Source organism: Diorhabda sublineata, chromosome X (assembly GCF_026230105.1).
Source record: "Diorhabda sublineata isolate icDioSubl1.1 chromosome X, icDioSubl1.1, whole genome shotgun sequence".
Taxonomy (NCBI): domain Eukaryota; kingdom Metazoa; phylum Arthropoda; class Insecta; order Coleoptera; family Chrysomelidae; genus Diorhabda; species Diorhabda sublineata.
The window spans coordinates 38,096,909-38,116,654 of record NC_079485.1 but is presented as its reverse complement, the minus strand read 5'-3'; the positions used below and the strand labels follow the sequence as shown (position 1 = coordinate 38,116,654).

Genomic DNA, 19,746 nt, shown 5'->3' with positions numbered 1-19,746 from the left:
TAAAGTTTGCTCATATTAAGTCAGGTGTTTGAATATTTTGATAAAGTGAAAGACACGATATTCTAGGGGTTATGTATGTATGTATGGATTTGGGGTCTCATACACACTGTGACCCAAAGGATCTATTGTGTCTCCTTTTCTTGCTGCAATACTGGAGCAATACAGCTGATCCATCAATCCCACTCCTTTTAAAAAGTTTAGAATCTGTTATAGTGTAGTGCTCTAGAGTTGCTTAGTGTTTGGAGAGAATATGGGTAGAATTTTTATCTTCTGTGCATTATCTGCTAGGTCTAGCGTCTTCGGGTGCCCTAATAGAACTCCTATGCAATGGGATCACAGAGTGACCCAACGAATATTTAGACCACTTTCATAGTTTGGCATTGATTTCATTATAAAATTCTTTCTTTTTATCAAGTAGACGTATTACCACCCGGGTTGGGGTCAATATATGGGTTTAGCCTATTGTTATCCATTCACAAACACTGAAAATAGTGTGCCAAAGGCGTGACTGTAGGATACTCGTAAAAAAGGAAAGCCGAATCTGAAATAGGGTTGGAATTACAGAGGCACTAATAGAAAGTTGAACTGAACCTGTTAAACGCAAAACATAACTGTATAATCTACTACCTAAGTAATCCCTACACAATATTTAAAGACCTACACCTACGGCCGACACCGAAGTTGAGCCGAATTGGACAGAATTCCCCATTTTATTACTCTATACCTTTCTGAAATAGACTATAGATTGTTCTTACTTAGGTTGATACTGTGGTTATAGTTTCGTAGAAGAATCTTTGCCTGTCTCAGCCCCTGTAAGTTGTCCCAATAATTGGTTTTGCTCCTATCTACCTTCTTTTCCAGTGCTTTTTACATTGTTCTGTAGCTGATAACATAGAAAGGTTCAGGTGCTATGAAGGGCTTGTCTGCCTTCACTATTGTAGGGTAATTTTATTTTTCTTGGCCAGCTCGTTTAACTTTTCTAGGTAATCCCAAACTAGTTTGGATTTGATGATATTGGAGCTCAGAACTCCAATGTCTGCTTGACTATCGAACAGGATGATGATCTGTTGGCGATAATTCATCTCTACATTGAACTAGGCACACTTTTCAATTGCATAAATTCAATGGGAGTTTATTTCTTATATTGTGTTTTGATCTCATTTGCTTTTACAGTTTATTATTGAGGCGAAGTTTTTTAGTACTATGTGGAGAGGTGGGAGATTCAGAATCACTTTTAGTGCAGCTGTTGGGCAATATTTCAGGGCCGGATTAAGATTTATAAGGCCCGGGGCTAAAATAATGACGGGGCCCCCTTAAGGAATTCGAAAACCCGGAAAAATTCACAAAATAATATCAATACGTTAGATTTGTGGTATCAACACATCAAAAAATACAGAATGATTTCCAAATGATGGGGCCCTCTTAGACCTGGGGCCCGGGGCTATAGCCCCCCCAAGCCCCTAGCTTAATCCGGCCCTGCCCCAGTTGCATATAAGCAAGTCAGTTTTTGAAACTTTTAGGGGATAGGTTAAAGTTGTCATGAAAAATTAGCACGCCAATTCTTCAGGAAACCACCAAACGTTTTTTGTTGTACTTCAAAGGAATCTGTGGACGATAATTTTAGAAATGGTTTACTGTTAAACGAACTATTGTACTGCGGTCACTTTTTGCCAATTATAATCAGTATACTTTGACAAATTATCATACGTAGATTGGCGCTTGAACAAAGCTATCAAATTATCCAAATTTATATTTGGAAATCAATTCTCGCAACTTGAAAATATCTTAATTTTATGGCGCATACAATCTAAGCTAGCCATTCATCGAACTGTACATAGGTTTCATACCATAAACTCTCTAAATGATGCAATGATACTAACATGTTGAAGGAATGTACGTTCTGAACAGAAATTTTTGGCTGAAAACGTAAGTGTGAAACAATATCAATTTATCGATTCGGTGTCAAATTGGGATTCTGTCTGCATTAGATCCAACTAGTGTAGAAATTGAAGCAATTATCACAAAATTTTCTTCAGAATTGAGATTCATTTCTGGTTTGTTTGTTAAAAAACAAAATTGTTACATTTGGAGTAGAATCAATTCATAACAGACCATAGGGAATATAATGCCGGAGCTTATTTTACGGTCTGTGGAATTCATTAACGTATTATGATAAATGATTTTTGTTTTAAAATATGGATTGGACATTGATTTGAGTGAAATGCGTTTTCAACAGAATGACGCCATTTGTCAACTATCATCTCTCGAGAATTTCCCATAGGGTCACGGGAATTGGCTAATTTATGTTGTTCAACCAGCAAAAATTGATGTCTAAAACTGGCTAAAAATGATGGTGTTATTCGTAACATACGATCAGCCGCTGCTTCCATATGCAGAAAACCATTTTCAAATGTTATTACCATTCATTAATATTTTTAATAATAATTTTTTCGTTTAAAATTGTGTTTTTTGTTTTACAATTTCAATACTAGTGAACTAAAAATTTGGCAAATTAATGAACGATATTTCTAAGAAAAAAGAGGCTTTAGTTTAGATTGTCAAAAAGAATAAGTGTACCATTTTTTCATGACAATTTCACCCTAACCCTTAAAATATCGTATTTTCCACTTTATTGAAATATTAAAAAACCTGGCGTAATATGAGCAATCTTTGTATTGGTTTCTTTTTATCCTTTGGTTCCAAAACCACCCCATCGCCAGCTCCTGTAGTGGTTTTCAAACCATCGAGTAGGAGGCATTACTATAGGTCGAGTCCATTCTTTTCTGTTTCTATTAATTTAGAACTGTTGATTTCAGAAATCAATGAAAGTGTGAACTCTTAAAAGCACACATATTTTTTTATTAAATTTGATATACTCTAACGAATGAGTATAGATTTCTCACATTTTTGATATATTGTTAAACTTTTAGTATATCTTACTCTCAATATGAGTAGCTACAAATTTCATAATCCATTTATTTTAAATATGAAACGATCAAGACAATTATGATAAATATTTCATTTTCTTGTCATAAAAATCTGTCTATTTTATTTAAACTTCCGTACGTGTCGGTTAAAATCCAAAGTCTGCGTTGTAGCCTCATTGATTTTTTGATAGTTAGATTGCGGGGGATGGTATGCAATATCGATTAGATGGTATTATACCTCTGCGCAGCTTTTCTACGCTGTTGCCATTATGGAAAAAAGGTTTTTATAATTTACTGTTTTCCCAAGTGCTTCACATCGCTCACATCGTTGCCAATATGTGCTTTATTTATCGAACTCTTTTCCTGTATAGTTTTTATCATTATCAATGTAGATTGAATGTGAGTGATGAGTAAAGGAAATATTTTTACGTATTATTTAGTCGCGTTGATCGGAATGTTACATATGTAAGGCCACTTGAATTTAATTTTCCAATTTTTGGGTACTAACAATATTTTACATTTTTTATATGTTATTAGAGAAAACGTAGATTTCATTTATTTTTTATTTATTATCTCGAAGCTGTTTTTCAATACAGATCCTATAGGCGCTGTTGCGGTTTCCTAACACATCATTCGTCCTCTGGAAGGTCTTTTTGAATTATAGCTGGCTCTTCGCGTTTTTTCATGTATTACATAGTATCATCTCTATTTGTTTGATATACGACAAGCGTCTTTTGGCTCCATTCGCATAACGTGTCTGTACCAGATCATTATTTTCTTATTTGTTCTGCTATCGTGTCTTTTTTTGTGTGTGCTCTTTTATCCAAAATAATTCTTGAGATTTGATACGATCTGAAAAAATCATTTAGTCAGAGTCAAGTTTTTTTTCAGTACCATATGTTATTACTGCTCCAATGTGCTGTTACTAAGTAGTTTGTTTTAAAGATACCATACTATATCTTCCAATTGTCTTATGTTATATATATATATATATATATAACATAAGACAATTGGAAGATATAGTATGGTATCTTTATATATATATATATATATATATATATATATATAACATAAGACAATTGGAAGATATATATATATATATATATATATATATATATATCGGCGTGAAAATTCCAATTGTAATTGCTATTTTTACATATTATGAAATTCAGTCGAAATGTTTGTGTAAAAAGCAAAAATATATAATTCCAAGTGTGGCTTACCGTGTCATAAAACTGTTTGTCTGAACCGAATATTTCGTTTGTACGTGTAATTAAAAATTTGGCATGTTTCCAATGTTCAACAAATTTGAGGGTTACAAGATCAATATATTCCGGAAATTCGCACACTGTCTTTACTGTACGATAGACTGACCTAAAATTGCATAAACCTTCTGCCTATTTTAAAACCGACGCTACGAGGGATAATCAGAAAAGAAGTTATAAGCCGCAACAACGAGAACTATGTATGTGGAGAAATTTCGTTTTCACAGATTGGAAGACGGTAGCGCAATTTATTATACAGCTGGTGTGCGAATAGGTAATGAAATTATCTATACTGTTTAGTAGAATTGAAACAATACGCTTGGAAGATTGATTCACAGTCAAGTCGAGTTTATAGTGAATATGCAATGAGCAGACAACAACCAGGTAGACAAGATGTCGAAAACCGTAATATGGTAGAGTCATTCTGGAATAGTTGAAACTGAGCTATAGTAACGAGTAACATTTGATGTTCTCCGATATTACAAGATGAACACAAATAAACAAGAATGATGGGCAGCTCAGCGTTTACAGCAATTCATCGAATACATCGTTGTACAGGATACACCCTCTGCCGATGAAGTTATGGCAACCATTACCTATCCAGATCGTTTTTGTTTAGTTTTGAGAAACTAATTTGTCCAACCCAAATGTTGAGGAATGTTGGGTTGTTATCGACATACAAAGAACACTTAACCAGCCATCAATTCTCTTCAGAAATGATGTGGGTACGTTTTCAGTTTACCTACTTAATGAACAGAGTTCAGATTTTCACCAAGATGAGTGTATCAAGTTGGCTCTGCGTTCTAATAAATACGTAAATCCTTAATTTTGTGATTAAGACAAAGAAGTGATAGGCACGTATGTATCTTAATTCCCTTGCTTCGTATCAGTCTATTTTTTATTCCGCTTATATTATTATCTAACAATTGTATGATCCAAATAAACACCGTTTTATAGGTTTGTTAAGATTCTATCACCGTGGAATTTTCAATCTGTACAACTAACGTTATAGAAAATAATCAATCCAAACTTGGAAACTGGAGTTTGTACTGCTGATTAGAAATTGAAAACTCCGGGAAATGAGTTGTAAATTTAAAGGTTCTAATTGAAAATCTTGAGTATTCAGATGAAAATAGTTACGTTCTTTGAAAGCAAAAGATCGATTCCGAAGTAATTTCCCAATTGCAAAACTTGTATGAACCAAAATGGTATTGTATCTGATGAATGTGAAAACATGACGCTTAAGTATATATTCCATTTTTCCTCTCAATCTTTGCATCCATTTTTCCTAAATTTTCATTTGATTTTACCTAATAAATCCTTCTACTAAATTTTAATACTGTTTATTTGGAAATACATACAGTAAAAACTTCCTCACTCAACTTCAACACAAAAAAATTCCTTCAATTTATTGTTCGAATGTAAAATGTTTTTGGGAATCTAGTTTAGTTTCATTTTGTTCAGAATTGGTTCAGCACTATTGAAAATATAGACCGATCTTAGAGACTAAAACTATTTTGGTCGGTTTTTCATTTTCTAGACGACGTTTCGGGGAGTATACCAGTCCTCCTCGAGCTTCTCTTGAATTCTTTCACAATTTTATAATACTAAGGCCGCAGAGCTAGGAAACGTAGGAAACGCGCGTAAATGAACTTATTGGTGCTTGCAGTGAAGCCTGCAGTGAGGTAAGAGGCATCTGGGTTCTCGACAAACCATTCTTCTTTAAGACAATTCCGTACTCACATTAAATAAAATATATAATCGTATTAATATGTAATAAATTCCATAGTCCCTTGAATATAAGTATTTTATAACTGTCTTTTTGAAAATTGATTTCTTTTGCAATAAAATCAAATCTGATAATATCTATATATTTTCCAAAAATAGTTTTCATTAGATCCGACAGTTGATTTGTTTCAGGAAAGTTATCTAATTAATGAAATCATCGCAAACTAAAAAAATATCAACACTTATTTTTCTTTATTAATTTTTTTTTTTTCATTCAGATCTATTAATATTTTTTCTTCCAATGAATTTAAGTGATATTCGATTACTTTTCCACAGAATTCACAAATTTCAATAACACTTGCAGAGGGATAAATTATTCTCAACCTTAATTCATATTAAAAAATAGGTGCTGATTTCACCAGAAAATGGTGCACTGATTAAAATGTATTTTACTACAAATCTCGCTATAGTAAGTAAAGTTACAATATTCTTGGTAATCTCAGACAAATTGGCGACATGGGGCAATTCAAACTCACAACAATCATCTGAATTATTTTCAATTTTTGTATTTTTATTCGTTGGATGGCTGATGAACAAGAAGTGTTTAAAAAAACAAGGCACTCCAAAGTGAACAGAGCCTCAATCCACATAATCTCGAAATCACTTTTTATTGGAAACATTAAAAATAAATATCAAAAACTTTGTTAGGTATTTAGGTTTCTTTGAAGCCGCCGTGTACCTAGGTGACAAAAATCGGGGAGTGGCATTCGGTTCTGTTCAAATATAAGGCTCGAACAAATACCTTCACTTGAGATAACAGATGTGGCCCATACTTACTATTCAGTAACTTTCCTGGGCTTTAAATTTAAACATACCAATAATCGAGCAAGTGTGATCTGTCAGAACACTTGGTAAAGACTAATACGCTCGATTAAATGTTACTATAAGTTACCCATACTTTAGGCTTCTCTCTAAGGCTCAAGTTATATTATTACATTATCGAAATTTTCATCCGGGGAATAATTTACATATTAGATTGCAATCCGTTCTAAAATATAATGCTAATGCTTTAGTTTAAAATGCAGTATTGTATATACCTAGTATTCGTTTGTTTTTATTGAACACATCGTAGTGTGTTCAAGAAAATACGTGCTATTTAATTAAAAATGGCAATGAAAAAAAAAAAAAAATAATACGCATCGTACACGTATATTATTGTCAGCCATACTTATTTTATAAACTGTGATTTACATCACATGTACACACGTAAATATTTTGTATCTATATCGTGTCGACATACTACATTCACTAGGTATAAATTAATAAATACAACTACAAATCTGTGTGAACTATCACTGACAGATTACTGAAAAAAAACTAGAGACAAATTGGAAGCGTTCAAGTTCAAGTGCACACAACAGTTTTAGCGCAAACGACTACGCTACATAAATACATGGGTTAATAATTTGTAAAAAAAAATTACATATCAGTGAGAATCAACTGACACAGGGGTGCTTAATAAAAAAAATTCGCATTTCCCGTGTATGTTTATGATGTCACTCTCCTTTTTATGATAATTCTCTCTTTGTTTTTGTAATAAATAGTATAGAGTGCGATAAATATGTAATTCCTGTATTTTTAAAGCATTAACACTTGTGGCAGCAAGGAACATATGTGGAATTGAAGAGGAAGAAACATTTAATGAGCGAAAGGCACAGCGTTGATTAATCGTTTTAATAATGGAGATGTGACGTTTGAAGATCGTTGCCAGCACTCGCCGATTATTTGACTCTTCTACCTTCTAAAGATACCGGCTATCGTCATTTAAAATAAGTATATAAGATCTAGAAAAGTTGTCGAATAGTGCAGCACGAATTAATCGAAAATCAAGCGAAATGTCGAGTAGAGGTGTGTAAACAACCCCTTGCCCTACTGAAAGGTGATCGCTTTATTAGACACATTATTACTTGCGATGAAAACTGGATTTATCTAAACAACCCGAACATGGAAAATCAATGATTAGACAAACGACAATTAGCAGAACCCGTCGCAAGTGTTGTGTGTCTGGCAGAATTATGAAGGTTTAGTGTACTTCATAATTCCATATCCCAGATGATCGAGCTAACAATGCCGGGGTATATAGTGGACAGCTGATGCGAATGTATGAGAGTTTATCGGAGGTTTAGTCAAATGAAAGCGGGTTCTTTTAGAACAAGACATTCTGCGAAAGTTAGACGAAATAAGATCGAAAGACTTGTGGTACCGAACTTCTACTATATCCAGTATTTAGTTCCCATGGCAAAATTCTTGCTAGAAAAAGAATTTGAATGCAAAGGAGATCTTGAAACTGAAATTTTTTGCTTCTAAGCGCAACGAATGGTTCTACCAAGGCCTCAATGGGCTTGCTGAACGTTGGGTAAAACCATAGAATACGGTCCGCTATACTTCGAATATTAAGGCTTTCTTTTGTTATGATTATTTAAAAAGTGAACATGTGCAATCAACATTATTTATAAGACGCCCTCTATAGTTTTTGATTGACAAATATGACCAAAAGGCTTTTAGACGTGTTCCCATTTTGTTGCGAAAAATATATGGGAATAAATTATTCGCTCAAAAACTGTTTCTGCATCCAAAAATCGCACCGCTAGTAACTGGCATGTTGAAACTAAAATTTTATAAAACATTTATTTTTGATTTAAGTACATGCACAAGTTGAAAATTACAATTATTCAAACTTTTCAATTTACCTTGAACGAAATTGATACATTTCACATGATTTGTATCGACTAAGAAAATTAATGAAGAATATTAATTTTTTTATATTCCTTAATACCTCTTAATTCTATTTAATTTGACCGAAAAATTAGATTATTTTTTAATGACAATAAGAATACTAAACGTATTACTATACCAGTATCGGCGAAATGCTTTTGAAATGGTAACATTTTTTCTAAACATATTTTTGATTTGTTCTAAGGTTTCACTCAAATGAAAAAATTAAAACAAACTTTAAATATAACTTCATTCATACCCGCTGGTAGTTTTTTGAAGTTTTCGATGAGCATGGAGGCCAACCAAACAGAGCGAATACATGACTTCACTTCATTGCAAATTGAGGTCGCCAACAAATAGCGTCCGTTAAAAAATTGAATACGAGGGCAATTTGACGGAAGTGTAACTTTATAAAGGTTCGCAAAATACTGACAGATTGCTCCGTTTTGATATATTTTAAATCAAAATATAAAAATTGATCTCGCTCGTTCCTTCAAGACTATAAGGTGTTTTGCTATCATACTGGATAATAGATTCCAGTTGATGAAAATATATTGAGGTTTGTTATATGTAGTATTAGGGGGGATTTTTGCCTTCCTTCATCCTATGCTACTACTAGTCATTTTAGATTAATTTTTCTTTACTTACTCAAATATTTTTCAATTTAATAATATACTCCGTGCCAATGCAGGTGAGATTTCGCGAGATAATTGCTGTTAAATGGATGGTTTTATTTGTCATCATGAGATGGGAAATTGGCTGGCTACAATACATTTTTCAAATAAAGAAATTCGAGATTTGCTATGTTGAAATACACAAAAGAATTATGTCTTGCTGCTTGTAGAAGGTATGCAGTTCTGTGTCCTAATGGGATACAATTACATCATCAAATTGGATGAGCCTGTCACTTGTCCTACCATAGTTTGTATCGTTTTCTCCTTATTATTTAACGAAGTTTAATAAGAACGTGAAGGTAGTAATGTTAACCTTTAGGAATCCAGTGGAATTACACAATTCCATGAATATAGAAAAAAAAAATCATCATTGTTTTGGAATGTGATTTACTGTATCTTAATGCGCTAGACGATTATTATTTAATTTTTCGAATATTGAAAAAAAAACTGTAATTTCACACTTAGTTGCCAATTTTTTCATCCACATCATTGGAATGACAGAGGAAGTGGATTTCCTTGGCAGGCAGTTAATTTATATTTTTATTTTTAAAACAAATGAAATCTTTTGTATATTAAATTACTAATTGTAAAATCAATAATTTTCTTGCTATTTAGTCAAAAATATTTTTCAAAATCAGGATAAACTAATCGAGTCGAATTGAGGCCTCAATGAACTTTTTTATAAATTGTTATATTTCCATATTGTGAGTATAATTTGTTGTATGCAATCTCATGATGACAAATCCTACTATGAGACATACCTTTAATTTGTACACGCGAGATTTTGCAGTCTCATGTTTAACTGTAAATATTTTGCAAAATCTTGATTGAATCAGCAAGACTATATATTTACGTAAAAAGTATTTGGAATCGAAAAATCCTAATAAAATGATAGTACGCCAGTGACGTAGAATATACTATATCTTACCAAGTTTTAATGTATTTTCTTAAGCCTAAATCCATTAGTAAGTATGATAGAAAAATATCCAATAGTCTTGAATTAAGGAGTCAAATTTAGTTTTATTACATTGTAACATGAATCGTCCTGTATAAATCAATCGATAAGTTCGTTAGAATTGGTACTCCTTTGTTTACCATGTCTGGTTTTACACAAAAAACATTGCAATTATGCGATATCAGCTTTTAAATTTTTTTTCAGCTTATTTTGGACACTATTGTAAAGAGAATTTGTATACATACATATAGGTTGATGTATTTTATATTGATGCCATTATATTTGTAGGTACCAAAATAATTTGAAAATGAACTGTTACTTTAATATGATTTATATAGTTTTAAAATATTGTTTTGCAACTTTGTCCATTTCATTATCGATATATTACAACATTTTTTACTAATATCATGGAAAAATGTATCATTTTTTGTTATTGTAGATAATGCAAACTTTATTGGTTACTAACAAAGCTTTATATATTTCTGGGATATAACATGATTATAGACATACTCGAATGAACTATTTTTATTAGCTTCATCAAGTAGATAGAGCAACGTAATTTTGTTTTTCTTAATCTAATGAATTTAACCAAGCATTGACGGTTGTAATTGGATCATTCTATTATATAAAAAAGAATATATATATATATATATATATATATATATATATATATATATATATATATATATAAGTATAAAATATAAAATTGTAAATTGTGCGGTGCTTGACTCAATTGAAATATCCTAACATTAATTCACAAAGAAATTCAAATGCTATAAAGACGTGTTGTAACCTAGAAATAACTTATTCGTTTTGTGCATAGTTGATTAATAACTTCTTCAATATCAATTTTGCTATAGCTGGGGTAGTATTATACCAGATGTCTCATGGGTTTTCTTCTAACTATCTAAATATGGAAATGTCTTCAAATTCTATAATTTTGAAAAAATAATAAAATCGGTTTTAAATATATGATGGGTATCGAAATAATTAAAATGAGTGATTTAAAATTCGTAAACAGTAATGCGAAAAAAGGTATTTTCATGTACAAGGTGTAACTATTAGATAACTAAATTGACGCTATAAAATATTTTGAATTTTTGATTCCATACATTTATATTATCATTTTCAATATATACCCCTCCTCTATCCCTACCATGTTCCTTGCCAACTTTCCGTGGTTTGAAACAGTGCTTCTTGTTTCAGCTAGTTTTTGGCGCGTGCCACATTTTCGTTCATAATTTTATAGGACAAAAATATTGGCCCTATTAATGTTTAACCATGGAAACAAACATAAATCACATGGCGTATAATCTGGCAAATAAGGTGGATGGTTTAAGACTGGAATACTGAACGGAAATAGAAACCTCTTGAGAAGAAATGAGGTCTGAGTCCGCGTATTATCTTGGCGAGGATCCCATGATTTGTCCAACTATATTTCTTATCATTTTATTTTATGATTTCACAAATTCAGTAAAAACGTGAGGGTAGTAATGTTAACCTTTAGGAATCCAGTGGAATTGTACAATTCCATGATATCGTCATTGTTTTGAAATATGATTTACTCATTCGCGCATAAGAGAAGGTTTCACGGTAACCGCTGTCAGTTATTGGCGTTTCGAATATTTGCACTGTTTCTGGAATATTATTCATTAGCTATACCTTGTATTATTGTCGGTAATAATAATTAACAAAACGCAAAGTCCCAGCGGTTTGCAGCATGGAAAATAGTCAGTTGTAATAAAACCATTCGCGAAAATTAACCTAAACCCAAAATGGAGTGTCAAAATTGAATATTGAACATTGAGAAATCTAATGAAAATACGTCACACTGAACTAAATTATATCAACTCTCTAACGAAGCCGAATACAACTCAATCTCATTTCAAAAATTGATTAATTACCTTTCCAGAAATACCACACTTGGCCCCGTTTTTTGGCAGTTTTAGGTATCATAACACATTGTGATATTGTAGGGCTTTTCGAAAATTATAACCCAGGTTCAGATAGATCACTTATCAGCTGATAGCGGATCCTAAACCAGAATGAGATTTAGATCACAGTTTCCTAACGTCTCGTTAAATTTTCGGTGGGAATTTAAAATTTAAATTCAAAGAATTAATACTAAACAACCATTTAAACAGAATAAATTATTTTTAAAGTTTGAACCATACATGAATGAAACAACCCGTCAGTTGATCCCATTTACCTACCCATTGGTAACCATGATAAAAAGGGAAAAAGGATCATATATATGACTATGACCCAATTAACTCGATCAGTTTTTGATCATCCATGAACGTGATCTGGGTTAGATTCCTAACATTCAGATCATGATGGGGTTAACCCGATCATAGTTTCCTTGTGTTGAATTACTTCTAATATCCAACAAAACTATGAAAGAATGTAATTAACCTAAGATAATATGCTTTGTAGTCGTACAGATTGTAACGTAAAAATGAGGATCACACGGAAAGCATTCTTAAAATTTTTTATTCAACATTTCCGACTTCATATTATCTTTTATTTGAAGGTTGCACATTTATTAATTTTTTAAAAATGATTTTGACACTTCAACAAACAACCACAATTATTCTTTAATAATGAGTTATGTGGAAGACTAACATCAACAATATTAAATGAAAGATATACGGATAGTAATTTAAGTCGCAGATATGTTCTGGATTTAATGAAACAGGTTCCATAAAAGAAGAAATAATCGCTGTTTTTAATGGAGCAGTGCTAACACACCTCTTCTGCAGAATTTTTCACATAATTTCGTACTACAGTTGAATCAGTTCCAGCTATTTAACAGGATAGAATTTCGTGGAATATTAACGGTTTTTACAATTAAAAACCAGAACAAAGTGGAAGTTTATGCTTGTATTCTTGGGAATACTATCATTTCCTATATTCATTGACGAAAATCTAACGAGTGCGCTCTATTTTATGACTCATGAAATAATATACCCCTTAATAACAACTAGTTTGGTCAATAAAATTGATGCGGCTGATAACATGACTTTTCAAGAAGCTCTCAATCATTTCCAACATTTCGGAGCTAGACAGTGACTATTTGATAGATTTACCTGTGAAAGAAGAGCCATATAATGATAACCACAAACAAATTTTGATCTAAAATTTATCATTTATACAAGGATGTCGGGATTTTGAAGATATGAAGTAAAGAATAACTGCGAAAAAAGTTTCTTGCAGTTTTTCGAAATTTTAGATACAATTTTCAGAACAAACTTTGTCACTATTAGAAAATAACGGAAAACATTTTCAAAATTTATTGCAGAACATTATATATATATATATATATATATATATATATATATATATATATATATATATATATATATATATATATTATCAGTATCTTTCAATTCAATTTTCATTTTTTCAAAATACCGAAACGAGTATTTACTATTTTTGCAAAACTAATTGAACGGCTTTAAAATAAGGTATTAGTGAACTCCCATTTCTATTTGGTATTTTATGGGTTGTGTGTGTCCACGTTAGAGGGTTGATGTATTTTAATTGAAAACCGAAATATAGAGGGTGGTACGTTTCAAACTGACCTCCTGTATCCAGTGGAGACCAGGTTTTAAATAAAAACTGGTCATTTAGTATGGTATCTGTTATCGTATGAGTATGATGTAATGTACCGTTAGATATAATGTTTGAAATGTGGTTCCGCTAAATTGGAGACAACTATAGATTGTTTATTCCACTATGTTTTCAGATAATTAATAACATTTTAAATTGCTTCAAACGGATCGAGCGCGGGCGGATATTAATAATTTTTTTAATATTTTATGGGGTTCTCTCAAATAAAAAAATTCCGCAGGATGTTTTTCATATTAAAATATTATGTGTTTACTTCTTTAATAAAGGTAAATTATCAATCCATTCACCTAAATAGTTTGTTTAGCCTACTGAATAAGTGCATTACCTAATTGAAATTACTACGTGTTTATATGAAAGAAAATGAGACATCTGGTACTTACAACATCAGTTTTCTTACTAACCTCCGTATACTATTAACGTTCTAACATTAGTTTCATTTTAGTTTTTGTTATTAACATTTGTTTTTTTTTTGGAACTTTTTATTTCTGCAGTTCCCGGGGTTATGACTAGTCCATTGCTTACAGGGCAATCCTTGGGCTATGGGTTCGTGAATTATCATCGACCAGAAGATGCAGAGAAAGCAATCAACACTCTGAACGGATTAAGGTTACAGAATAAAACTATAAAGGTAAGATTTCAATTGACTTGTCATTTAAGAATGATCAAATTCAATACACTTCTTCTAGTAAATATGTTTTTTAGTTATAATACACCATGTATATTAACCTTTCGTCTGTATCATCCCCTATGTACGTCGGTTAAAAGGTTAAAAGCACGTATTGGATATAGTTACATTTTAAACGGAGCCGCGTCCAGAAAATGAATTTTCAATGAATCTATAACAATGACAATTGAAAGTCCCTTTGTCGTATCAATTAATCATTAAATTGTGAAATCAAATTCCATGAATTTTTCCTTTCTTTTTATACTTTAAACTCACATCTATCTTGCAGTAAAAGTTCTACAGTTCTTTCAGTTTTTATAATGAATAATTGTATTTTCTTAAGATAAGCTGCTGATGCTGGAGTTATATGTTGGTTGCTTTCGGTGCTTGAAGGCTGCTCGTAAAATTTCATTAGCATGTGGCTATGCACATAATTTTCTCTTATAAATCCATGCAGAATTCATAACCTTATCTTCTAATAACGGTTACTGATTTACTTTTATTTATTTGCAAACTATTTACTCTTATATATATATAAAACGACAGTGTACTGGGTTCCAAATAATCTTACTTTGAAATAGATATATTTCACATTATAAAAGTTATTACGTGTGAGAATATAATTGGTTATTTTTCACGATTCTTTGTATTATTAATTCACTGTCACTCATAAAAAGTTAAAAGCACTGATTGAAGAGCTCAAAATATTAATTCCAAATATTTTTTTGCAATAGAACAAAACACTATTCCATCTTACAATATTTTATCATTCCTTCAGGTATTGGCTAAACACTAACACAAAGTATTCAACCATTATATAAACACCAACGCATATTCCATGTTTTTAAATCTTTAGATTGGGATTGGGGATTTGTCTTCTGTTAGGTTATATTTTCATATGGTTAATAAACTTCATAATTTCCACTTTAAATCTGATACTGTTGTCTTGTTTATTTTAAAACATAAGAATGTGTAGTAAGTATTATTATTTTTAATTAGAATATTTGTATAGGTATTGATCAATCATCACGTTTAATATTAGAATTGTTTTGATTTATTTTTATAATAAAGTTAGGCATTGATATGGTCAATTCTAATGAATATCACAAGGTCATTTAGGTTTGTTCAAATATTTATTAGTACATTTGAAGAAAATATATCTCTTCAATTTGAAAAAAAAGTAGAGGCGGCGGCATGGAAAGGAGTATAATAGAATATGGATGGGGAAACTATTTACAAAATATTTCAACTATTTAACAATTTTAACTTGAAAAAAATTTTTTGACGGGATTACTTTAAGGTATTGACTTTCATAGTATCCAATTAATCCTTATAAATCATGTCAAAGTTCCATTATTACGTAGTAATTATTAAAATCCGCTAGACATGGAGGGGGTAAACAACACGCAATATTTTGACTTGCAAGAGACCTCTTCTAATTTTTTCTACGTTGTCTTGTTCCAAGCCAAGCGGTTCAAAGGAACTCTGTTTTTTAGACATGGTTGCAGTTTATATATATCACATGTAGGATAAGCGACATTTACGTTCAAGTTTTCAACAAAGTTATACTGAGGTTCAATTCCAAATAATTTACTTGATTATGTTTGCAGGTATCATATGCAAGACCAAGTTCAGAAGCAATCAAGGGAGCAAATCTATATGTATCTGGTTTACCAAAGAACATGACCCAACAAGACTTGGAAACACTTTTCAGTCCATTTGGTCGGATAATTACATCTCGAATTCTTTGTGACAACATTACAGGTAAGAGAAAGCGTTTAATTGTTAATTTTTATCAGGTTTGTTTATGCAAATTTTGTTATAACCATTAACTCAGCCACAAGTGACGCAATATGTAAATTTCGAATTGTTAGCAATTTAATTTGAAATATTTACTATTGATTTTATTTTACATACTTATACAAACCATTGAATAAATTGTGATAACATATTATTGCTGGTAACTTTCGGCTTCAAAAGTCATTATTCACAAATCATTACACCACTGTACTTGTGTTTTCATGTGTAAAACTTTGCTTTTACCATACTTGTTTACTTTTCCAGTTTTCTTCAAATAATTTATATATCTCTTGTTGCCATAACACTCTTCTAACAATGACTTTATTGCCACTGTTTTCGGTAGTAAGTACTGCAGTTGCTTTCTTATTATTATTGACCTTTCAAACACTTCAAGAGATGATGAACAGACGTATTTTGCCGACCTCCCTCGTATGATTCATTAATGGAGTTTTTGGAAAGTCAATTTTGGGGAAGTTATTTTCTAATCTGTCGTGATAATCATTTTGTTTTCACTGTATAAAGCCAATAATTTCTTTATTTACTTTATAATAGATTTATTCAAAATTTTAATGGTTGTGTTTAAGTAGGTTTTTTTTAATATATGATAGATAATGGGTATACTAAAATAATTGTTTTAAAACATTGGAAACATTAAATAATGTAGACGTCACACATTTGAGCCTTGAACGTTAATTTATTACAAACAGTTTTGTTTTCACAAAAAGACATCTTGTTATTAATAAACCTCATTGTTAAAAGTGATTTATTTCTTTTTATCACGAGATTGACTATAACCATAGTTTTTCGTTGATATGCTCTATCCCAACCTTTTTTTTATTTGCAAATTCTGTCCTAAGTTTTCATTATTTCTGACTTTTCCATTTATTTGTTCTCATTATTTACTTGTCATGTATTGTCATAAAATCCGCTATTTTTCGATTTTCAGTATGTTTTTGTTTTGAAATTAACTCTGACGCCTCTTTATGTTCTTCACTAATAATTGTTTGAAGAGAGTTTCGATAACCAAGTTGTCGTCTTCAGAGACCCAATATTTTTACTAGGTTATCGATACTCGTAATTATTGTGAGCGTTGGTGTTTTCAGTAATCCAATGACTTATTTAACAATTTTGTAAGAATTTCTTATGTTTTTAAAAAGATTATATAAAGTATACTTTCTACTTCCATTCTCAGATAATTTTAGTGGGTGATTTTATAATTGTAGCCGTTGTATAGAATATTTATACACAACTTGATTATAATAATAATTTCATAATGTGTGATACAATTACAGTCGGAATAAAAAAAGCTTTTGGAGTAGTTGTTATTACTTTATATATCTTTTGTACATATTTTGCAGTTTAGTAACCTGTAATAAGATTAGATTAAAGTTATTCAATTCCAATCAAATTTTTTTGTTAAATATTTTTTCAATAAAATTATTTTGTTATAAAAAATACATGGTTTCTGCACAATTTGCATAAACAAACAATTGATCCTATAGCCAAAAGCTCCAGCCGAATTAAAAATATGAGAAAATCTAGAAAAAGGAACGTTATATATATATATATATATATATATATATATATATATATATATATATATATATATAAAATTTGTATATTTTTTTAGCAATAATTTACTTTGAACCAGAATTTTAGCTAACGAAAATTATTTTTTAATATTTATTTTTAAAGCGAACTGCTTATATTACAGTTTTTTTTTATTTCTGTATTAAAGGCTTGTTGAAAACCCCATTTTATGGGTATGGAATTAATTGATTACTTATACTTATTAATAGACATTGACCATTTGGCTGTGTTCCAATACTTCGTATAATTATATACTATTGAATTTTTACCGTCACATACGAGTTTTATAGAAATGCAGTGACTAAATCATCTTTAGTGTAGTCTTGTTGCACTAAAGCTTTCCACTGACCCGTAACTTTCAATTAGAATTAATTTATTCATATTTTTGTTTATTGCAGTCTATGAAATCGAGAATATTACTCAAGTTTATAATCAAGTAATTGGAATTATTTTAAAAATTAGTTTTCCAAAATATTTGCTTAAGGAAAACGTATCGTGCTGAAATTAATTTAATATAAAATTCAATAACTTTAGTTACCTTTATTTCTGAACACTGAATTAATTTCTGAATGAATTTAGTGGCCGTCAATCTTATTTTTCTATTTGTAACGCGTATATTCGTTAATTAGATCTACCTGCGATTCTCATTGATGAACTATTGAAATGAGACTGTTAACTATTCTCTATCAGATGTGTTCAAATGAGGGCGAGGTTATCATTCATTTAAACCTGTTACAGTTTTGCGGTCTTGTTGTAATCTTGTGGTAATTCATAATATCTCATCCTCTCAAAAGAATATTTCTTGGCACAGCTCTAAAATTGACCGTTTTCTCAAGATCAAATGATCATCGTAATCCTGCCTAAATATTATGTATAAACTGTTCTAGTTGTAATTTCACTGAAGATAATATTTTTATTTACAATGATGTGAAGCAAAACAATGACTTGTAATGAATATGTTTTCATTTCCCACACTAAGCTATCCAATTTTCAACAGTTTACAACTTTTTGTCTTGGATTTTATTCTCATATAAACAAACAAATGGGTACATTGTGTATTGATCTGGCAACATTATAGTATTCTTCATGTTCTACCTGTGTTATGTATTACCACAAAAAAACCTAAAGTTTAACTATAGATCTGAACATTGTTTTTGAAATGCTGTTAATTGTCTAAAGGGGGTAAACAAATTTATTGTATTTAATAAAATTACTGAGCAGTCCTCCCGAAAAAAAAAAAAAACCACACAGGATATTCTGTATTTTGGTTGATATATTATAAATTGATTTACAATGAAGACTTCATACCTATACCACGTGTTACAGTTTGCATTTTGATAACTGTATCCAGTAGAAAATACAGTATAGCCTTTTATGTTGAACCTACTGTTCACTACCACCGATACCCACAATTACACTGTCTGACGCACGTTTCGATAATCAAATTATCGTGTTCAGACCGGAGGTTAACAGCTTTATTTTCAATACTGAGATATTGATAGATAGAAAATACATTGTTGTAGCAAATAACTACGGAAAATCGATAAGTGATTTAATATAAATATATAATAAATATAAAATAATAAACAAGGGATGATCTCTTTGCTCCGCCCTTGACCCAGTTCGGTAAAAATTTTATTTATTTATTTTTCGATATAGCCACATTTAAGTTTAAGACATTTTCTCATATCGACGTTCTAGCATTTTTAGTGTCTCTTGGAAGAAAAATTGTTCT

General features: G+C 30.8%; 1 protein-coding gene across 12 annotated transcripts in view; it reads left to right on the top strand.

Annotated features, from left to right (window-relative positions):
• Window positions 1–19,746, top strand: part of LOC130451519 (ELAV-like protein 3) — a 65,768-nt gene that overhangs the window by 28,958 nt on the left and 17,064 nt on the right. For 6 of the 12 annotated variants that reach the window (XM_056790593.1, XM_056790587.1, XM_056790583.1 and 3 more), the window contains exons 3-4: window positions 14,482–14,585; window positions 16,232–16,385. In XM_056790593.1, the coding sequence (XP_056646571.1) occupies window positions 14,482–14,585; window positions 16,232–16,385 (258 nt within the window). Of the gene's footprint in view, window positions 1–14,448; window positions 14,586–16,231; window positions 16,386–19,746 lie in introns of all 12 variants that reach the window. The other 6 variants (XM_056790589.1, XM_056790582.1, XM_056790585.1 and 3 more) reach the window with 1 other exon arrangement.